Here is a 23,685-nt window from a genome sequence, read left to right as displayed (position 1 = left end):
CAGGATATGAACCAATACTTGATATGGGAGAGGTGTCTCAGGTGGTGGCTTAACCCACTGTGTCCAATACCAGCCCTGAAGTGAGACCCCCACTGAGGGGACTGCAGGGTCAGTATACCTACACATCACAAACAGCCCCAGGGAGTGAAAGGCAGCTGCACCAGCCCTCCTGGGAACAGCAATGCACTATCTGGAGGCTGGGATGGACTGTGCTGGCTGTCTGCACCCAAGCACTATGGCCCTAGGTCCTGGGATCACATACCACAGTCCTATCCAGGAGCAAGGTGGTTCTTGCCCAACACGGCCGGTGTCCCTATGGAGATGGGGATTCTGCAGAGCCTTACAGAAGGCTGTTTCTGGGGCATAGCACCTCCCAACCCAGGAGCCAGGCAGAGCCCTGAGGACCCTCAGTCAGCCTCAGATGGACAGATGCTGTCTGCGCCCTCCTCCCAAACTTCTCTTGAGCTGGCAGCACCTGGCTATGCTGAGCCCCAGCTGACGGCTAAGCATACTGAGCCGGAGGGAAACAAGAATGGACTGTGAGTACAATCGGCAATCCCCGCATCAAGTTGCTGCGTTTATTTTCACGGCCACCTGGGCAAGCACACTGCACAGCATCTCCAGCTCACGAGCCTGGCATAGGATATGAATAACCCCACACAGGCCTCAGTATCGGTACTTGGTGGAGTAGTCCTTGGGAGACACAACCAGGCCTCGGCCCTTGCGGGCGCCACGGTACACAGTTTCTATGATGTCCACCATCTCCTGCTTGTCCTCCATGGCCCAGTTGATCTTGTTGTTGTTGCCAGTGCCCAAGTCAATCATGATGTGCTTGTTCCTGCAAAGAAGCCATTGAATCCCATGAAAATCTTGTCAAGATTGAACCATTCTTGCACAGAGCTGCTGACCACAGAGTGGAGGACTCAGCTGCCAGGAGGCAACATGGCTTTTGCGCTCAATGCAGGCATGCTCTGTGCTTCCTTCAAATACCCTAAGGGCAACTCAAGGTCAAGGGTACACTTGGCACATGGGACAACAAACTAGCAGAGGGGGCTGCACGAATCAACAGGGAACAGGCAGGGAATAGGCAGGGCACAGTTATGCAGTACTCCCAGGGCCCGACAAGGTAAAACACAAGTGACATTTCATTGCCATGCTCAAGAAGCAAACCACCTCTATACTCTTCAGGGGCCAGATTTTCTCCTGACTTTGTATTTATGTTCACAAAACCCTGTTACACCTGTGTGAATTTTCCCCGGTTTGCTGCAGATGGATCATCAGTGGTTCTAACAAGATCCCACATCTGGTTCAACCTGCTGTTCCATGACCGTGCTTCATGGCAGGCCCTTTCAACCACAGGAGGCCACGAGGCACATCTGAGGCACTCCTCTCTTCACACTCACCTCAGGACGATGCTGCCAGCCGTCCCCCTGGACGGGGTCTTGGAAGCCCAGGATCTGGCCCTGATCTCTTGCCACCTCTTGCTTGTTTCTCGTCACTCACTGTTCTTGACGGCTGGACCGAGCTGTGTGGCAGGCTGCCACTGTGGTCCTGATACCTGGTTTAGCTGAATGAGTGTGGAATCCCATCTTAGCTGACACTGATATAGCACTAGGCCCTGACACCTGGTGGGGCTCAGTTAATATAACTGGAGCATTTATAGTGCTAGCACTACTTTCATAGAAACTGCAGATCTCATCCCCTTTTCTGGGCACACTGTCAGACCCACAGCGAGCACAACACCAGCCTGACACCCCGCCCTTCTTGGAATCTTATCCCTTGGGACAGCCCAGCCACGTCTCAGAGGAGGCAGATCCCTCTGTCTAGCTCAATATTGGAAGAATTCTGAGAAGCCTAGTAAAAAGGCCCAGTCAGCCTTGAACAGACCTAAGAATGTGCTGGTGAGGGGCAGAAGGGAGGGCCTACCACTGGGAAATGGAGCAGGAAACAGGACATTGTGAAAAAACACGCACAAGAGACGTGCTTGTGAGGCAGCATCTAACCTAGTATGGAAGCAGGCTGAGTCCCAGCGGCTCCACTTCCAGCTCCCTGCTGATCGCGGGAGGCAGCACAGGACGGCCAAGTGCTTGGTCCCCTGCCACCCATGTGGGAGACCTAGGTAGTGTTCCTGGCCACTGGCTTCAGTGGAGAAGACCCCCGCTTTGGGAAAAAGGGGGAGCCTCAGGGGTGGGAGACCCCTAGGATCTTCTCAAACAGGTGGCAGCCAAAAATTTCTCCCTGCTTGTAGGCTGAGCAGATGCGGGGATGTGACACTTAGAAATGCTGTCTTTGGAGACAGTCCTGCATCACGGCCTTCCTCCCAGTTCTGAAGCAGCTCTTTCTGGGCCAGGCCACATGAAACAGGTCAGTGGGCATCCCTTCCCACTCAGCCTCACAGCGAGCTCCATACAGGAGCAGTGCTACCTGCAGAGCCTCGCCTGGACAAACAGCATGACTGCCAGCCCGAGGTTTTGGGGCCCAGCTCTACAGAGGGAGGTCTGCAGAGGCAGGGGCTCTTTCCCAGCGATTTGCATTAGTCTTGGGGACATCCAGGTGGGCCTTCTCAAAGCAAGGTTTGCACAGGTCAAGCTGGCAGGTCCTGAGAGGGACTCCCCACCGCTATGCTGCCTTCACAGACAGAGGGATCCTGAGGAAAGAATGCAGCTGACCCTGACAGGAGCCCCAGGCCCAGCCGGACTGTACGTCCTCCTGCATGTGGCTGAAGCTCTCCTAGCTGCAGCCAAGTCCTGCGGAAACCATGGGAGTGGCACTTCTCCACAGTCAACAACAGAACTACAGAGTAGCCAACTTACTGTACCTATAAACAAAGTAATCAAACCAGGAAAATCAAACAAGGAAAAACAGACAATTAAATTAAGTTACTGCCATCGTAGTCAGGGAGTTATTTACCACACAAAATGCTGGTGCCCCCTGATGGTGGTGCAGGTAACAACTTCCATTTATTTATACTTTGCCTGGATTTCCAGCCACGCGGTTGCAAATGAGCAAGTTGTTACTGGATAAACAACACTGAAACTGGAACTGCCACTGTGGAATTTACTCAAAAGACTAACCCAGATCAGTTGGCCCCAGCTTCCTTCTCAAGTGTTGAAAGGGTCTTAGGGGTTTTCAGCTCAGTCAGTCCCATAGCCACACCACCCCCAACACACCTGAAGAAAAACATGACAGTGCACGGGTCGTACAGCTCATACATCTTGTTGAAGTCAGGCACTTCTGTGATGTCCACAAGATAAATAACTGCAAAATTCTTCACCTACAGGAAAGAGATAAAACAACAAGAATTTATGTCATAATAGGACTTTTTAAAAAAGATTTATTTCTATTGGAAAGGTAGATCAGATTTATAGACAGAGAAAGAGGAAGAGCTTCCGTCCACTGGTTCACTCTACAAACGACCGCAATGGCAGGAGCTGAGCCGATCTGAAGCTAGGAGCCAGGAGCTTCTTCAGGTCTTGTGAGTGCAGGGTCCCAAGGCTTTGGACCATCCTCCACTGCTTTCCCAGGCCACAAGCAGGGAGCTGGATGGGAAGTGGAACAGCCAGGATATCAACCAACCTATATGGGGTACCAGTCTTGTAAAATGAGGGTTTCGTCATTGAGCCATCATGCCAGGACCATAGTAGGACAGTTTTTAAGTGAACAGCGCTAACATACAAGAAAACACCACAAGGCCTTTTTACAATTGACTATAACATTTCTCAATAGTTCAGCAATTGATTAACTCTGGGACAAGTTCTTTTTTGTTTTAATATATATTTTTATTATACTATTTATGTATCTGAGGTGAAGGGGGATATTGAGGGAGAATCCCCGCCCAGTCTCCCACCCGCCCAAAGTCCCGGATGTGGGGCATGCTCTGAGATACTTGCTCAAGTGGTCTTAATAGTCCTCCAGTTATGGATCGCTGCCAGTCACATCACTCCCAGCTCGATTAGGTCATTGAAGAATCCACTGATTGTCACAGTCCATCACAGAGTCTTCAATTGCCCAGTATTTCGCTGCCCAACGTTTAGCTGAGGTGGTTGACTGACCTGTTCCGTCCTCCGTCCTCTCCTAGCCAGGGCTCTGAGTCCAGCAGTTCGATAGGGGAGATCCCCAAAGAAACTTTGAGGTATTCCCAGATCAGATTCCCGCATGTTCCAGCAAGCACCGGGCCCGGCACAGTCCATCGCCACGATCAGTTGGTGGTTGCAATCGCTGGGCTGGCTCCGCTCTCAGTCCCGACTTGCACTGGAACCAAGGGTGTTGCAGTCCAGCCTGGTTCTGCTGGGACAAGTTCTGAATGTTCTCCGGAAACATCCACGGCCGAATTACAGTAATACCCATGGGAATTTTTGCAACCTGCACTTCTATAAGTGGTGATTTACATCACACCTCTGCTTGATAACATGCTTGTAGAACCTGGCCAGCTCCTACCCACCAACAGCTCTGGACTGAATGCTTGCAAGATCAGCTGGACCCATTTTCCTCAAATGTAAGCTCATCAGACAGTATTTAAAAATAAAACAGTGGGGGAGAATAAAAACACCCCTCACCCCTCCACACCAGAGGAGCTGCTGCTGCTGCTCCGGATACACTTCCCTCCTGCTCCTTCTCTGATTCTTTCACTAAAGACCCTTCCCTGCTTTTTCTTAAGGCTTATAAAAAAAAAATTATGTACACTGTTTCAGAAATGTCACATGGCTAATACAAAACAATATTTTGGGTCCTGCTTCATTCATGATCGTTCTGTTAAATTACCAAGCATTTTTATAATTGTATATTATACCATCAGTGGCTGTTACATGCTATTATATGTTACAATTAACTATCAAGGTTTCTGATTTTTCGGGCCTGTACATCAAATGTTTCATTAATGCCAATGTTCAGTTATAAACTTTATTAACCTTAAATATGTGTAAATTTCACTATTCCTCAGAACCTCTATAACATAGGACAGGCTCGTGTGTGTGTGCGCATGTGTGTATAAACACTTAACTGTTCTAAAGACCTTGGGACAGGGACACAGGACAGGAGACAGGATCATGTGTGTATGCATGTGTGTATAAACACTTAACTGTTCTAAAGACCTTGGGACAGGGACACAGGACAGGAGACAGGATCATGTTTGTGTGCATGTGTGTATAAACACTTAACTGTTCTAAAGACCTTGGGACAGGGACACAGGACAGGAGACAGGATCATGTTTGTGTGCATGTGTGTGTGTTTAAACACTTGACTATTTCTTCCTTTTTTTAAAGATTTATTTTATATTTTTATTGCAAAGTCAGATATACAGAGAGAGGAGAGAGAGAGAAGAAGATCTTCCATCCGATGATTCACTCCCCAAGTGGCTGCAATGGCTGGAGCTGAGCCAATCTGAAGCCAGGAGCCAGGAGCCAAGAGCTTCTTCCGGGTCTCCCATGCAGGTGCAGGGTCCAAGGCTTTGGGCCGTCCTTGACTGCTTTCCCAGGCCACAAGCAGGGAGCTGTATGGAAAGCAGGGAGCTGGATGTGACCACCTTAAACTTGTGGGCCCTGGTGTGCTGTGGGAGCAACTGTGGCACAAGGAAGCCAGCAACCAGAGGCACTCTCTTCCTGGTTGTGCGGAGCACAGCCCTGCCTTCAGCTGCCTGTGGATTTGTGGTCTCTACCCTTTGAGAGCAGATGTACCCTCACCAGCTCCCTCATTTTGTACTGTCTGCTTGGCACTCATGGGAGACCAGCACATATTCACATTTCTTCACAGACTTACTTCAAGAACAGTTCTAATTTATAAATGAGATAACATGATATGCTGGGATTTGTTCTAAATAATGCAGCAAAAATAAACAAGGCTAGATAACTTGAGAATGGTAAAATATTAATTGTTACATGGAGAGACAGAACAGAGTTGCTGCCTATAGCTCTGGCATCCCATATGGGATTTGAGTCCCGGCTGCCCCACTTCCCATTCAGCTCCTTGCTAAAGGGCCTTGGAAAGCAGCAGTGACTGGACCCTGCCAGTGAGGTTGGAGATATGGAAGAAGCTACTGGCACTGGCCTGGCATGGCCCCAGCCACTGCAAATATTTAGGGAGTGAACCAGCAGATGAAACACCCCCCTCCATTCCTTTCTTTCTCTGGTAACTCTCTCCACATGCCTGCCAATGCCCCAGTGTAGAAGGACAGTGTCATTCTAAAAGGACATAGGATTACAGTTGATAGGATAATATTTGTATGACAACAACTGATTGGATACCATTTGTGTAACTGATTGGATTTCATTTGTATGAGAACAACTGAATGGACATCATGTGAATGAGAACACTTAATGGGATATACAAAAGATAGTTCCAAACAAGGGTGTGGAAACAATTGATGGGTTCTGTAGAAAGGTTTATGGGCACTACATAAGCTCAATACCTCCTCCCTTATCCTACATGATCCTTAGTCTATAAAAGTCTGATGCCACTTAGAGACTCACAAGATGGCCGACATAGGAGGAAGACTGTGAGAGAGCTCACAGACAGAGAGGGCTAGAACGCGACAAAAGAGTAAGTGGAGCAGCATAGAACTACAGGGAGAAGAACGTGAAGTTCCCTGGACAGTGTGGAACCAAAAAAATCCACACAACTCGGAAGAGCAACCAGGGAAAAACAAAAGAAAGGGCAGGGGAGACGACTTTCCGCTCCTGACCTGCTGAGTCACCTCTGAATGCAGACACTGAAAGCCGCAGACCGATCCGCAGACCGATCTGCAGACCGATCTGCAGACCGATCCGCAGACCGACCCGCAAACCGACCCGCAGACGCAGTGGCCGTGAGGACGAGCGGTGATTGGGACCCGCTGGCATCTGCTCACCCTGGTCACCAGGACCCTGAATCACCGGGACCTGCCGGCATCCGCCCACCCTGGTCGCCAAGCCCCGCCGGGACCTGCCCCAGCCGCAGCCTCCAGGTTCCAGCCGCCTGCACCCGCCGCGACCAGCAACGGACACAGCAGTCGGGAGACGCACCTGCGGCGAGGATTCCGACCAGAGGAAGAGGCAGACTGCAAGAACCTGAGGTTTGAGTGAGTTGGGTGGGGACAGTGGTGGGTTGGAGGCTTCGGGAGTTGGCCCCCCAGGGGCATGCACAGAGCCTGAACACAATTGGTGCTCGTCTCCCCGCCCCTCCCCCACCCCCAGACTCCAGCGTCTACACAGGGCGAGTGCCATGAAACTGCCAAAACTGTGTCTGGGAGAAAGGCAAAAGGCACACTGGATACTCCCCCGTGCCTTTGTGGTCTGGCACTCAGCTGGGCGGTGCTATCCCACAGGAACCCAAGCACGCCTCTGGGCTGGGCAGTCCCGTGCTAGCGCTGGGGCGGTCGGTCCCCTGCAAGCGCTGGGGTGGGCGGGCCTGCACAGGAGGCGCTTCCAGAGAGCACCTGGAACACCCCACGCCCTATAGTCCCATGCTCCGAGCCCTGTGATTCCGCGCACAGGGGGCACGCACAGAGAGTGCCTTCACTCCCCCACGTCCTGTGGTAGCATACCTGTAGGGGACGAGCTGAGAGTGCGCTTTGAATCCGCTGGGCCCTGGAAGTGGCGCCCTGAGGTCCAGTGTTCTGGAGACGCACCAAAAGTGCCTTGAAAATTCCCACACCCTGCTACTCCACGCCTGCAGACTCCGATCTCTACAGGATAGTGCTTGGAGACCCCTCAGCACACTGGTGCCTAGGTCTCTCAAAAAAGAAACAATAACACAATGGGAAGAAATACCAGAAAAGGTAATGATCCAGATGAGAGTGCCAACACCCTACCAATAAAGGATCGAAAGCCAATGTCTGTTTCGGAGATGCGAGATGAAGACATAGAAGATCTACCAGACAAGGAATTCAAAAAAATAATGTTAAAATATGTCAGAGACAACGAGAAGAATTGGGAGGACTTCAAGGAATTCAATAACCACATAGCCTCAGAAATACAACAAATGAAAAGTAAAATCCTTGACTTAGAGCACAAAATTGAGAGCCTAACCAACAGAACAAATACAGCAGAAGAGAGGATCTCTGAAACAGAAGACACACAAAACGAACATACCCAGTTCATGAAACAGCTGGAGACAAGTCTGAACAAAGCCAATAAGACCATACAAGAAATGAAAGACAACCTCAGAAAATCAAATATTAGGATTATTGGCCTTCCTGAAGGAGCGGAAAAAGAGTCAGGAATGCAAATGGTGCTCGACGAAATTATACAGGAAAACTTTCAAAACACTTGGAACATGAACCCAGCCCAAATCCAGGACGGTCAGAGGACTCCCAGCAGATATGACCCAAAGCGATCTTCACCCAGACATATGGTGCTCAAGTTCCACTCCAACGAAGACAAAGAAAGAATCCTAAGACAAGTACGAAGCAGAGAAAAGATCACATACCGGGGAAAACCAATCAGGATCACTGCTGACTTCTCTGAAGAGACTTTACAAGCAAGAAGAGAATGGACAAAGATCTTCCAAATCCTGAATCAGAACAACTGTCAACCAAGAATATTGTACCCAGCAAAGATCTCATTTGTATTTGAGAACGAAATCAAATACTTCCACAGCAAAGAGAAATTAGAAGAATATGCCAGCACAAAACCAGCTCTACAAAATCTCCTTAGAAATGCACTAAATCCAGAAAAAAAGGAGGTGAATCATAAGCAAAGATGGCAAACAGGAAGATCTCCCCACTAAAGTCCACACAAGGAAGGGCAATTACACAGATATCAACACCCACAAAAACAAGTATGGCAGGGCAAAATCACAACCTCTCAATTTTAACCCTTAACACAAATGGCCTGAACTCACCAATCAAAAGGCATAGATTAACAGAATGGATTATCAAACAGCACCCAACTATCTGTTGCCTACAAGAGACACATCTAACCAGAAGAGATTCGAAGAAGCTGAAAGTGAAAGGTTGGAAACAGATATTTCATGCCAATGGACGAGAAAAAAAGGCTGGGGTAGCTGTCTTAATTTCAGATGATGTGGACTTCAATCTGACACACATCAAAAAGGACAGGGAAGGACACTATATATTGGTGAAGGGACTGATCCATCAGGAAGTAATTACCATTGTGAACATATATGCACCAAATTCAAACGCACCTAGCTACGTGAAGCAATTACTTACGGACTTAAGGGGAGACATAGATATGCACACAATAATAGTGGGTGATCTTAACACCCCACTAACAACAATAGACAGATTAACAAAACAAAAACTCAACAAAGAAACAACAGAGCTCATACAAACAATAGAACAACTGGACTTGGTTGACATCTATAGAATTTTTTACCCTAAGGCCACAGATTATACAGTTTTTTCAGCAGTGCATGGCACCTTCTCCAGGATCGACCACATGATAGGACACAAAGCAAACCTAAATAACTTCAAAAAGATAGGAATCATACCATGTACCCTCTCAGACCACCACGGAATGAAGCTGGAAATCAGCAATTCAAAATGTCCCAGGAAATACAGAAACTCTTGGAGGCTGAACAATATGCTATTAAACGAACAATGGATCAGAGAAGAAATTAAAGATGAGATCAAAAAATTTATGGAAACCAATGAAAACTCTGACACAACATTCCAAAATTTGTGGGACACTGCCAAAGCAGTGCTACGGGGTAAACTCATCGCAATTGGAGCTCATGTCAAGGCCCAAGAGAGGCGCCAAATACAGGAACTAAACACACACCTCCAGGAATTGGAAAAACAACAGCAGAAGAGCCCCACACACACTAGGAAACAAGAAATCATCAAAACAAGGGAGGAAATCAACCAGATAGAAATAAAAAAAAACATACACAAAATCAATGAATCAAAAAGCTGGTTTTTTGAGAAGATAAACAAGATAGACACCCTACTGGCCCGACTGACAAAGAAAAAACAAGAGAAGGCAAGAATTAACAGCATCAAAGATGAAAAAGGCAACATAACAACAGACACCGCATCCATTAAGGCCATAATTAGAAATTACTACAAAGCACTGTACTCCAACAAATCAGAAGATCACCAAGAAATGGAAAAGTTCTTAGACTTCTACCACCTGCCAAAACTTAGTCCAGAGGCAACAAACGACCTGAACAAACCCATAACTGAAGTAGAGATTGAATCAGTGATTAAAGACCTCCCAACAAAGAAAAGCCCAGGCCCAGACGGCTTCACTCCAGAATTCTACAAAACATTCCGAACAGAACTGACCCCAATCCTCTACAAACTCTTCAAAACAATAGAAAAAGAGGCAACCCTTCCAAACTCATTCTATGAAGCCAACATTACCTTAATCCCAAAACCAGACAGAGAACTAACAGAGAAGGAAAACTACAGACCTATCTCTTTGATGAACATTGATGCTAAGATTCTCAACAAAATCCTAGCCAACAGAATTCAAAAACACATCAGACAGATCGTTCATCCAGATCAAGTAGGATTCATCCCTGGAATGCAGGGATGGTTCAACATTCGCAAATCCATAAATGTGATACACCACATCCAAAAACTGAAAAACAAGAATCACATGATAGTATCAATAGATGCAGAAAAAGCTTTCGGCAAAATCCAACACCACTTCCTACTAAAAACCCTAACCAAGGTAGGCATAGATGGAAAAATCCACAACATAATTAAAGCCATATATGAAAAACCCAACGCCAGCATCATACTGAATGGAGAAAAACTGGAACCCTTCCCATTGAGATCTGGAACAAGACAGGGATGTCCACTTTCTCCACTACTATTCAACATAGTCCTAGAGGTACTCGCTGAGGCCATAAGACAAGAAAAAGAAATCAGAGGAATCCAAATGGGAAACGAAGAAGTTAAACTCTCACTATACGCAGATGATATGACTCTTTATGTAGAAGAGCCAAGAGACTCAATACAGAGACTGCTAGAACTTGTATGAGAGTTTGGTAGAGTGGCAGGGTACAAAATTAATGAACAAAAATCAACAGCCATAGTGTATGCGAACAGCCCCAAGATGGAAAAAGACTTAACCAGCAAGATACCATTCAAAATAACAGAGAAAAGTATGAAATATCTGGGAATAAATCTAACCAAAAATGTAGGAGACTTATTCGAAGAAAACTACAAACTACTTAAAAAAGAAATTGAACAAGACCTCAAAAGATGGAGTAACATCCCATGCTCCTGGATAGGTAAAATCAATATCATTAAAATGTCTATACTGCCAAAAGCAATATATACATTCAACGCAATCCCAATCAAATTGCCCAAAACATTCTTCATGGAACTGGAAACAATGATCCAAAGGTTCATCTGGAAGCACAAAAAACCACGGATAGCTAGAACCATCCTGAAAAAACAGGAAGTTAGCAGGGGGAATCACAGTTCCGGACCTCTGGACATACTATAGGGCAGTGGTTATCAAAACAGCGTGGTACTGGCACAAAGATAGAGAGGAAGATCAATGGAGCAGAATAGAAACACCAGAAGGAAACCCACACAGATACAGCCAAATAATCTTTGACAAAAAGACAAACGACAATCCAGGCAAATGGGAAGGTCTGTTCAATAAATGCTGTTGGGACAACTGGTTGATAGCCTGCAGAAACAAAAAAATAGATCCACATCTCTCACCATACACTAAGATCAGATCTAAATGGATAACAGATCTAAACCTACATCCAGAAACCTTCAAACTTTTGGAAGAAAATGTTGGAAACACACTGGAACACTTAGGGGTAGGCCCTCACTTCCTAAAAAAGACTCCAAATGCAGTAGAAATCAGGACCAAAATAAACAATTGGGACCTCATCAAACTAAGAAGCTTCTGTACAGCTAGAGAAACAACCAACAAAGTAAAAAGGCAACCCACAGAATGGGAGAAGATCTTCGCACACGACATAGGTGATAGAGGGCTGATCTCCAGAATATACAAAGAGCTACAAAACAACCAAAATGTCAAAACAAACAAGCCACTCAAGAAATGGGCACGGGAAATGGGCAAACACTTCACAAAGGAACAAACCCAAATGGCAAATAAACATATGAAAAAATGCTCAAGTTCCCTGGCAATAAGGGAAATCCAAATTAAAACATCAATGAGGTACCACCTAACGCCAGTAAGAATGGCCCACATGAATAAAAGCACCAACAACACTTGTTGGCGAGGTTGCGGGGAAAAGGGAACCCTACTCCACTGCTGGTGGGGCTGCAGGCTGGTACAGCCTCTATGGAAATCAGTATGGAGAATATTCAAACAACTCAAATTCAACATACCGTATGATCCAGCAATAGCACTCCTAGGAATATATCCAGAACACTTGTTTTATGAGAAACCAACATGCACTCCTATGCTCATAGCAGCACAATCAGTAATTGCAAAAACATGGAAGCAACCAAAATGCCCATCAACAGAGGATTGGATAAGAAAGCTATGGTTCATCTACTCCATGGAATACTACTCAGCTATTAAAAAAAACAAAATGCAGTTCTTTGTGGCCAAATGGGCCAAACTGGAAACCATAATGCTAAGGGAAATGAGCCAATCCCAAAAGGTTAAATACCACATGTTTGCCTTAATTTAAGATGATATGATGTTACGTATAACATGTTATGTTTTGAATGTTATATGTTGTATATAAACTAAAATTGAAGTATAGGTGAGGTGGTCACAGAAGGTGACTGGGAACTCGCATTTACTTTTAACATATTGGTTACTCATTACTATGTCAATTAATTCCATAATGATGTAAATTTTTGCTGATGGTATGTTGGAGCTTTCAATTGATTGGGATGATACTCTGCTGGCTCTCTCTTCAGACCAGAGAGGGTATACCTAAGAAGCCGTTGAACTTGACTGGACAATAAGATGCTGGACTCTATGTTTGGTATACGCTTGCAATGGGGGAATCTCAACTGAACTTGAGCTGTGGTTATGCAACTAGGTGGAGGAATCCACCATGGTGGGAGGGTTTGGGGAGGGGTGGAGAGAACCCAAGTATCTATGTAATTGTGTCACATAATACAATGTAATTACTGAAGTTAAATAATAAATAATTAAAAAAAAAAAGTCTGATGCCACTAATAAACTTTGGCTATCTCACCAAGACAGTAGTCATGCGTGTTATTTTCAGGCTCCATGCACCAAGTCCATTGCTGCCAAGGACAGTGAACACCCCAGGGAAAGCTCAGAGCCCTGCTGGCAGCTAAGAGTCACCATCTCCCAGGCAGGGAATGACGTGAGAAGCCCTACCTTCTTCAGAGTGGTTTAACAGCTCCTGCATTTTGTAAATGATATCCAAACTCCAACTCGATTCCATATAATCTTCAAAATGCAAATCCTGTTTTATCCAACACTTTCTTCAATAAGAAAATCACAGACGACGCGAAGAAAGAGAAGCCACACCAAACATCACCTCTCCTCCCTCCCACATATCCTGAGCAAGCGCCGGGCCTCACAGGGGCAGGCCTGTCTGTGGCCTCCATTGACTGTCCTTGACACACACAAGCTATGTGAGCTTCTCAACTCCGGAAAAATATCGTTGTCAGCAAGAGCACTTCCTGACTGTGAGCTAGCCCAGTCCATTCTGCTGGGGTGGGGAGTTGGGGACACATCCTGGCAGAAGCGGGATGGGTTCCTATAAGAACAGTTGAGGGTGCACTCTGGTGGGCAGCTCTAGCAAGCTGTGCTGCCGTGGCACCGTCTGCTTCACTTTTTGGCAGGCTCCAGCCTGGAAAGCTCAACACAGCTGGGAGAGCCAGTCTTCCCAGACAGCTCACAACTCCTCAGTACCTTCTACATGAAGCTGAAATTAACATAGGTATCCACAATTTTCTCCATTTGTGAAAACATTCAGTTTGAAAATACAGAAATAGGGCCCGGTGCTGTGGCCTAGCAGCTAAAGTCCTCGCCATGAACGCGCTGGGATCCCATATGAGCACTGGTTCTAATCCCGGTGGCCTTGCTTCCCATCTAGCTCCCTGCTTGTGGCCTGGGAAGGCAGCTGAAGACAGCCCAATGCCTTAGGACCCTGCACCCGTGTGGGAGATCCAGAAGTTCCTGGCTTCAGATTGGCTCAGCTCCAGCCGTTGCGGCCACTTGGGAAGTGAACCATGGATGGAAGATCTTCCCCTCTCTCTCTCTCCTCTCTCTGTATATCTGACTTTGCAATAAAAATATAAAATAAATCTTAAAAAAAAAAGAGAAAATACAGAAACAGAAAAGCTAGCACTTTATATCCACCGAAGACTCCAATTTTAAACAAGCCGTATACCTAGACAAAAGTAATGGCAGCCAAGTAAGACCCAGAGTTCTATAGGGAATGGTGGCCCCCTTTCCCAAGGCTGGTACAACTCTACTTTTTATATTCATTTATTCATTTTCAAAAATTTATTTATTTTTATTGGAAACTCGGGTTTTTAGAGAAGCAGAGATAGAAAGATCCATCCACTGGCCGACAACCCAAGTGCCGCAACAGCTGAACCTGAACTAATTTGAAGCCAGGAGGCAGGAGCTTCTTCTGGGTCTTTCCCAGGCCACAGCAGGGAGCTGGAAGGGAAGCAGACCAGCTGGGATACAAACCAGTGCCCATGTGGGATCCTGGCACATGCAAGGCAAGGACTTTAGCCACTAGGCTACCACATTGGGTTCCACACCTCCACTTACATGCCAGCCAAGAGCACTACAAACTTTGTTCTGGGAGAAGACAACCTTCTGTCCCCATGTAAACTGGTTTGTAAACGCACAAGCTTCAGGCCAGGCACAGGGAGCCATTCCGAGGAAAGCAGATAGGACAAATGAACCACTCTCCCACTTGGTTCCACCACCCAGTATTGCTGCTTCCAATCGTGCTACAAATGACCATAAAGCATTCACAGCAGAAAACCAAACAGACTTGAGTAATTGGAAGGTCCTCCAGTAAGCCACACTGCCTACTGCCACCTGGAAGCCCCCCAACAGGCCAGCGGCATTCAGAAATGACAATTTGAATTCCATCGGTGCCCATAACTCCACCAGCAACCAGATGGGCAGGGGAGTTCACTGGGATCTCGGGAGATGACCCCAAAGAACTGCCCGTTCTGCTGCTTTGTTTGATTTGACCAGGAGCAGGAGCAGAGACAGAGCGGCAAGTCCCTGATGGTTAGTGTGGGAACAGGGTTGATTTCACAGCCCAGTTCTTCCCCCTACAGCCAATTAGTAGACTGGATTAACGACACAAAACCCATCTATTTGTTGTCTACAGGAGATACATCTCACCAACAAAGATCAGGGAAACTATATCTCCTGGATTTTGATGTTTTTTTAGTTTCATTTCATCAAAACACTTTTCTTTTTAAATTCTTCACTGACCGGTCATACAGTAACATCATTTTCTTCAAGAATGCTCTTGATTTTCTTTTTCATTTCTTCAGTGACACATTAGTCATTCAGTAGCATGTTATTTAACTTCATGGTGTTTTAAGTTTCTATTATTCCTTCTGTTGTTGATTTTGTTTTGTAGTTTTTCATTTAAGGGGATGTATAGTAATTGTGTAATGGAGACTATCATATCCAGTGGCATGTTGTAAATTTCTGTTTTTCTTCCTGCTGTTGGTTTTGTTTTGTGGCTTTTCACTTGGGGGGATTTATAGTGACTGTGTAGTGGAAACTGACATGTCCAGATGTGAGGATATGGTCTAGTGTGTATCTCTACTTCCAGATCGAGGATGGACTCCCAGTGAAACCACTGGATGTTTCTTGACAATGGGATGCTGGACTCTGCCATTGTCCATGCCCGCAATGATGGACTTATGACTGTCTATGAGGAACTATACTGTTGCAATAATATAGGGGAACTCAGAGGGGGGGAGAATAGGAGCGGGAATAGGGGAAATCCCATGGCTTATGGAACTGTATCATAAAATGATAATACAGAAATAATAAAAGGGAAAAAAAACCTGTTTTAAAAAAAAAGTTCCCTTCCCCATGTTCTGTGTCTATGTACCTATGGTAGTTCAAATTCATCGATTAGTGTAAGTCTGTATGTCTCCAGGTGTGGAAATCTGTATCTAAAATAACATTTCAGGGCCCGGCACCGTAGTCTAGCAGCTAAAGTCCTCGCTTTGAACGCCCCGGGATCCCATATGGGTGCCGGTTCTAATCCCAGCAGCTCCACTTCCCATCCAGCTCCCTGCTTGTGGCCTGGGAAAGCAGTCGAGGACGGCCCAAAGCCTTGGGACCCTGCACCCGCGTGGGAGACCTGGAGGAGGTTCCTGGCTCCTGGCTTCCGGATCGGCGCGCACCAGCCATTGCAGCTCACTTGGGGAGTGAATCATCGGATGGAAGATCTTCCTGTCTCTCCTCCTCTATGTATATCTGACTTTAAAATAAATAAATAAATAAATAAATAAATAAAGAAAATAACATTTCAGACCTGATGCTATGGTTCAATTGGCTAATCCTCCCTTGAAATCACCGAGATTACATATGTGCACCGGTTCGGTACATATCTCGGCTGCTCCACTTCCCGTTTCTCCAGCTCCTTACTTGTGGCCTGGGAAAGCAGCAGAGGATGGCCCAAAGCCTTGGGACCTTGCACCCACATGGGAGACATGCAGGAGGCTTCTGGCTTCTGCTCCAATCAGCTGAGTGCCAACCATTACAGCCTTTTAGGCATGGAAGAGTTTTCTTTTGGATGTAAGATCTTTCTTTGTTTCTACTTTTCTCTGTAAATCTGTCTTTCCAATAAAAATAAACCTTTAAAATAAATAAATAACATTTAGTATGCTATTTTTAAGTAACCTTAATTGTCTGTTGAATAGCACAGTGTCTTTTTTCTTTTTTCCCTTAAAGATTTACTTACTTTTACTTGAAAGGCAGCTTACACAGAGCAGACAGAAAGATCTTACATCTGCTAATCCACTCCCCAAATGGCTATATCCTCTGGAACTGAGCTGATCCAAAGTCAGGAGTCAGGAGCCAGGAGCCTTTTGTTGGTCTCCCATGAGAGTGTAGGATCCTAAAGACTTTAGTCATCCTCCACTGCTTTCCCAGGCCATAAGCAGGGAGCCGGACGGTAAGTGGAGCAGCCGGAACACAAAGCGGAGCCCATAAGGGATGCTGGTGCTTGAAGGAGAAAGATTAGCCTGTTGATTGTGCCAGCCTCATCTCTTTCTAATTTGATATTTTATTTTTGATGATGTTTACATAGTTGATGAGGGTGGGAAGGGTCAAGGATTAAGAGAAAATTGATGAGATTACTGTTTCCACGATCTTTTTCCTTCTTCCTGTATCTGGGGGATGGGGCAGATAAGGGGAGAAGTCAGCCTCCCAAAGGCCTCAGTACCCAGGGATGGGGAACAGCCCCTTGATGTCATTCCAGGGGCCCCGATGCAGACCATTCTCCGAGGGTTCTGTGCAAGTGCTTTCAATAGTTCTGAAATGCTATCGATCTCACTGATCCAAAGATGAGGATATCCTTTCAAGGCCCATTGGCTGACATAGTCCACTTCACAGTTTCCATTTGCCCAGATTTTTACTGTCAATAATTGGCTGGGGTAGTTGACCCAATTGTTCTGACTTCCTTCCTCTGCTATGGTACCAAATGGCCTCTGCAGGCCCCAATGGATTGCCATATCCACCATTTGCATCTGGGCATGCCACCTGCTGCTCCATCTTAGCCACTGAGAAGGCCCAGTTTTGATACACACACTCCACAGTCAGTCCACAGATCCTGTAACGTTTGGAGTTCTGAGTCCAGTGGTTCAGTTGGTGGGGATCCTCAAAAAACCTTATCTGAAGAGATCCCAGACCTGACTCTCATGTGTGTTCGCAAGTAGGGGCTCTTGACTGGCTCAGTCCATCATCCACATCAACCTATGCACACACTGGTAATTGGAATTGCTGGGTCAGTTGTCCCCAACCCCATCTCATTCAAACCAGTCCCAGCCCTAATGTGAACTGGCTGCTGTTGCGGCCCAACCCGGCCTGTTCTGTACTCATCCTGGTTCTCATCTGACAGTGGGTGCTATGAACTGAACTGGCCCAGCCTTGCCCATCTCCGCCCTGATTCTTGTGCTTACCTGCAGGGACCACATCCTGACAGAGGAGTTCCCCAGGTTCCTCTATCAGCTCTCCTCTCAGCAGCAGATTTCACACACCAGTGGGTCCTTTGCCCAAGCTGACTTGTCTACCTCCTGTCCTGGCAGGAACAGTAGTCTTGCCTGAACGGCCCCAAACCCATTCCGGTTCTTACCACTGGGAACTACAGCACAGCCACACCTGGCCCACACCCAGACACAGCTTTCGTGTGGTACAGAGAGTGTTGAGAACTAGCCCAGCCTGTCCTACACTCACCCTGTCCTACAACCACACTGGCTTTAATTGCCACCAGTGGATGTTGGAGTCTAGCCCAGTCTGGCGCACCCCAGACCCATTCCACACCCATGCCAAGGGACACTGCAGTGATGTTCAACCCAGATCTCCACCCCATTCTGGTTCTTATGCTCACCAATGGGAAGTAGAACCTAGCTGGGACACCCCCTTAGTTCCCCAACTAGGCCTGCTCCCAGGCACAGATTCTGCACATGTCAGTGGTTGCTCTGACCCAGCTCAATAGCCCATCCCCTATCTTCGACTTTGCCATTAGATGCTGCAGCCTGACCTGTTCTGGCCTGCCCCCAGTCCCAACTCTTGATGGTGGGTGCTGCAGCCTTGCCCTTTCCAACTACTCCCACCCGTGGCTCATGCAAGCTGGAAGGTGTGATAGCCTAGCCTGGCATGACCCACACTCCATCCCAACTCCTGCACATGCCAGTGGGTAAAAGGTTTGCTCGGATCTGTCCGGTCCACCCTCTTCCAAAACCAACTCACACACGTGCCAACGGGTGGCGCTACTTTGCCCAGCCTCCCCAACACCCAGGTCTGAACCACATGCTCACCAGCAGAAGCTATGACCCACTAGGGGAGTTTCCCAAGGTCCACTCCCAGACTCAGATCTCACACATTCCTAGCAGGTGCTAGGCCCTTACCTGACATAGTCTGTCCCCTCTGACCTGGCCTTTGTATGAGTTAGTGGATGTTGCAGCCCGGACCAGCCTGGCCTGTTCCCAACCCCAGTGCCCATGAGTATCAAAGAGTTTCATGGTAATGCCTATTTCAGCCCATCACTACCCCAGCTCTTTTTTTTTTTTTTAATATATATTCATTTATTCATTAATTACATTGTATTATATGACACAATTTCATAGGTACTGGGATTCCCCCCACCCCCTTCACCCCAAACCCTTCCCCCATGGTGAATTCCTTCACCTTAATGCATAACCACAGCTCAAGTTCCGTTGAGATTCCCTAATTAAAAGTTCACACCATACAGAGTCCAGCATCCCACTTGTCCAGTTCAAGTTCAACGGCCTCTTAGGGAGGCCCTCTCAGGTTTGAAGGCAGAGCCAGCAGAGCGTCACCTCGATCAATTAGAAGCTCCAACATACCATCAGCAACAGTCCAGGTATGATGAGGCTGGTGCAGAGTCCACTGATTGACATAGTCCATCTTAGAGTTTCCCCTTGTCCAGTTTTCCGCTGGAAGCATATAGCTGAGGTGGTTGATTGATCTACTCCATTTTCCATCTTTTCTTGGTTGATGCTTTGATTCCTCCATTTTGTTCAGGGGAATCCCCTAAAAAAACTTTAGGCATTCCCAGTCCAGGCTCCTACATGCACTACTAGCAAGCACGGTGCCCGCCACAGTCCATCACTGAGATCAGCTGGTGGTTTTACCCCCTGGGTTGGTTCTATTCTGAGCCCCGACCTCCACTGGAACCAATGAGTATCGCAGCTCTGCCCGGCTCTGCCCATCACACTCTCGTCCCTCACGTAAACCACTATCCCAGCTCTTAAGCAAACCTGTGGAAATTGAAGTTCCACAGGGTGTAGGCCCACATATCCCCCACAGACTCTGCCCCAGACCTGATTCTCTCACAAGCCAGTTGGAGCCTCCAAATCCCACTGGCAGGTACTGTGATCTAGCCCTGCTGGGTAGGCTCCAGTCCCAGCTTTAGTGCATGCCAGTGAGTGGTGGTCAGTGGTGGTTGATGCTAATTAACCCAGCTCAGTTCTCCCATGTGGGCTGGTGCATTGATCTGATCCTTAAAGGACCTCCAATTTCTCCCCCTCCAAACCACTCAGTCCCTGGCTCACCTGCAAACACAAGGGTCTCATCAACTGAAGTCCCTCAGAAGTCATTCCTCCACTGCAACATACTCCCTCAGTAGTCTCCCTCCCACACATCCCTTTACCCCTTTCCCTGGACAATCCACAGTCCCTGCACCCCAGCCCAGCCTTCCAAAGCCCAGTCTGCCCATGGGATGGTGTGCTAGCCTGGAGCTCTGCTCATCCATTAGGGTCCCAAGCTCCTGGCATATGTGCTGGCCTGAGACCTTACCCCTCTTTCCACTCAAGTTCCTAGTCCATTCAAAGTTCCCCAAACCTGATTCACCAGCACACCGCACCAGCATGTTAATCCAGGGCCCTCCCCTTCCCTCCTCAGACCCTTCCCAGAACCAAGCATGTGCAGAAATCCCCAGGCTCACTCCAGCTGCCGCAGCTTGAGCCCCCAGGTCTCCACACACCCTCGCCGGCACTAACCCCTAGGCACCCTGCAAATCTGCACCCCTGGGCCCCCACAAGGCCACACACACTACAGTGGGCAAAATGGCCCCCCACTTTTTTTTTAGCCAAATACCATACAGGAGGTCTTGAGAAAAGCCATGCAAAATGCACATTATGAAAAAAATTATGCATGATTTAAATTTGTGCATCAATGTAACTTATCTAATTCCACTTCCCAACAACTTGTGAAGCAACTCATACGTATTTATTTGTTTTCCACAATCTCAGCCAATCAAGTTGGACTTTCGTTTATTCAAAAGGCAGAGACACAGAGACAGACAAATGTTTCTGATGATATATTCTCAATGTGTCAACAGCCAGGACTGGACCAGGCCAGGCCAAAGCCTGGAAGCAGAAGCTCAATCAAGGTTTTCCAGTGGGTGGCAGGACCTCAGCCGTGAACTGACAGCAGACAGCCCCCATCACGAATACCCAAAAGACGTACTGTGTCCCCTCTAAGATTCGCTGGCTTCAGTGACCTCAGTCATCCTCCATGGATGCTTACCACAATTCATAGAGCTTATCCTCTTTACATACAACTTAGAATGCCTTGTCATAACTCAATGCTCCATATAGCTGAGGATATTTCAAACTGTACTTATATGGGCTCTCTGACACACAGGAATATACCATGTTTATTTTTATCCATTATGGAGTTGAGGTAACAGGGAGCCTGGGGCCCTGTTGTGACCAACTGTTCCTCTAAACTGGAATGCAGCTCCATGGGGCACACAGGAATCTGTCTTCAGAACCGTGCGCACCTGCAGCTAACAGCAGGAAGCTCAGTATCATCACACTACCCAGTTGCCAGGGTCCGTGCAGTAGGTGTGAATAACACAAAGGTGTGAAGAGAACAGCTCCCTGACTGGCAGGGCCCAGGGAGCTTCCAGCTACTTGGCAGGGCCTAGCGGATTCATCTCTGACCACCTTGACGCAGTTTTCACTCCCTTTCGCATGGGCACTCAACCACCCCACTAAGAATTTTGTATTGGGGCATTGTCTGCCCTTGTGAGATGGCTTTTACAACCAACATGAGCTTAAGAGTTAATGTTACTGATAATGTCCTGGTGAGTGGGCCTTTAACTGCACACAGGAGTACAATCAAGCCCATGCTGTTTCCGGACACCTTATTGTGTACCTACCCAGTGCCATAAAATCTGGCCCGGACATTTAGCATGCTTTCTGGGAAATGGCTTGATAAGAATTTTACAAACTAATGGAAATGATGGGAGTATGGGTTAAAACTGCCAGGACAAAAAATATAGCTACTGAGACCCTAAAAGCTATCTTGTTACTGGGACCCTAAAAGTTATCTTGTTACTGTGACCCTAAAGGCTATCCTGCTAAGGCAAAAAAAAAAAATAGTTACTGTGACCTTAAGGGTTAGCCTGTCCTTGCAACTCTTTAGAACATAGAAACTGTAGTTGCTTTAGCTGCTTTCATAATTTCTAACTAGAGGAAATATAGGCTGATTTCACTAACATCACAAAGATATACTTTTGATTATTGTTTGATCACTTATGAGGTTGTAGAACCTGCAGTTGTAGAGGAACTTAATGTTTGGAACCTTTTGTCTTAGATCTTTGTTTTTTCTCTTTTGATGTATTTCTCCCATTAAGTGATGGATAAGTTGTAGAATAAGAATTGTAGTAAGAGTGTATTACTGAATAAGATGTGTTGTCTACTGAGAAATTCTTGGCTGCAACGTTGGAATGGATAATGCCCTGTCTTAAGGTGAAACAATTTGTAGAATTATCTTTGGAAACACTCACTTGTCCATTGTAGAATTGAAACATAAATAGAGTAAACTTGGCTCATTGCTAGTTACAATTCTTTCCACCGTTATAACTCTTGCTTTACTTGTTCAGTTAACAAACTGTGAACTTGCTGACCTAATGGCCTTTAGTGCCAATGGCCCGCAATCCCCATAGACCAAGACCCCGGACTTACTAACCCATACATAATTCAAGGTAGGGGCCTGGTTGTCACAGGTGGCGCCAAAGTTAGAGCCCAGACCTGAGGAGAGCGGATGAAGACTGGCAAACCAAGATAAGCAAGGAATGTGGGATCCTTCCTCAATCATCTCTCAGGAAGCTGTAAATTGTGCCCCCCTGAGGCTATGTCAAAATGCCCCTAAAAGAAAACCTTGTACTGCTTCTGTATAAATAAAGCGGACAGCTTTCTCGCAATGTCCACAATGATCAAGGAATCCTAGTGGTCCGTCCCTCCATTCTTTCTCTCTTCTTCTTTCTACGCCTATCTCATGCACCCTTCTCGAGCTCCAAACTCTAGGCTGGAGCTGGTCTCCGGCCCAGTAAGCTCATATGTATCCATAGTCTTGGAGCAAATGTTTTCAAACCAACAATTTCTATAAAGCACACAGCTCACAGCCATTCCAGCACAGCAGGGCAGAGCTTCCTGTTAATGTTCTCTGCATTTCAGTCACTTCACACTGGAAACTAAATTACATCCAAAGGGCATTGAGGGTCACAGAGAAAACACACACACCCCAAAGCCGGCTCACAAAAACAGCAAACAGGGGCCTACGCTGTGTAGCAGCGGCCAGGACGCCGGCATCCCACACGGCCCAGGTTCAAGTCCCGGCTGCTCCACTTCCCACTTATGGATGCGAGGGCAGCGGAGGACGGCCTGCAGCCGTGGAGGCCCTCGCTCCGGCCTCACCTTCTCCGCGATGCTGTACAGAACCTCATCCATCTTCATGCAGGTAGGGTCCCAGTCGTGTCCGAAGCGAATGACGACCACCCGGTCCTCCTCCGACAGGATGGCCTGGTCCACCTGCCAGCCGTTGTGTAGGTGCGGCAGCATGTACGACATGGCGGGCTCGGGGACGCCGACGCGGCGGCTCGCTCAGACAAGCGCGGGGACCGGCCCGGGGGGCTGGCCTGCACCGCGGCCGGGGTGCCCCGACCGCCCGGTCCACCGCAGCCTCGCGAGCGCACCTCTGCGCCGCCCGCCGCCGCCGCCGCCACCGCGCGGCGACCTCGTGCGAGTGACGCAGTCCGCTCCGCGTGCGTGAGGACGCAGGCGTGCGCGCG

At 47.3% G+C, this 23,685-nt stretch overlaps 1 protein-coding gene across 1 annotated transcript; it reads right to left on the bottom strand.

The window, feature by feature from the left end:
* Positions 1 to 556: 556 nt before the first annotated feature.
* Positions 557 to 23,574, bottom strand: LOC131477913 (thioredoxin-like protein 4A). The gene is made up of 3 exons (XM_058677001.1): positions 23,312 to 23,574; positions 3,171 to 3,274; positions 557 to 838 (listed from the first exon to the last, which is right to left on the bottom strand). The coding sequence occupies exons 1-3, from the start codon at positions 23,462 to 23,464 to the stop codon at positions 667 to 669; spliced, it is 429 nt and encodes a 142-aa protein (XP_058532984.1). The 5' UTR covers positions 23,465 to 23,574; the 3' UTR covers positions 557 to 666.
* Between the last annotated feature and the right edge of the window lie 111 nt (positions 23,575 to 23,685).

Source organism: Ochotona princeps, chromosome 18, assembly GCF_030435755.1.
Source record: "Ochotona princeps isolate mOchPri1 chromosome 18, mOchPri1.hap1, whole genome shotgun sequence".
NCBI classification, from domain to species: domain Eukaryota; kingdom Metazoa; phylum Chordata; class Mammalia; order Lagomorpha; family Ochotonidae; genus Ochotona; species Ochotona princeps.
Note: the sequence above shows the minus strand (reverse complement) of the source record. Positions and strands in the feature narration are given on the sequence as shown.

Bases quoted from the DNA above. Each gene is read 5' to 3' on its own strand.
- LOC131477913 (XM_058677001.1), bottom strand. From the start codon at position 23,464: ATGTCGTACATGCTGCCGCACCTACACAACGGCTGGCAGGTGGACCAG. The intron at 3,275-23,311 runs GTGAGGCCGGAG...TCTTTCCTGTAG, and splicing joins TGTACAGCATCGCGGAGAAG to GTGAAGAATTTTGCAGTTAT. The intron at 839-3,170 runs GTGTGTTGGGGG...GCTTCTTTGCAG, and splicing joins ACTGTCATGTTTTTCTTCAG to GAACAAGCACATCATGATTG.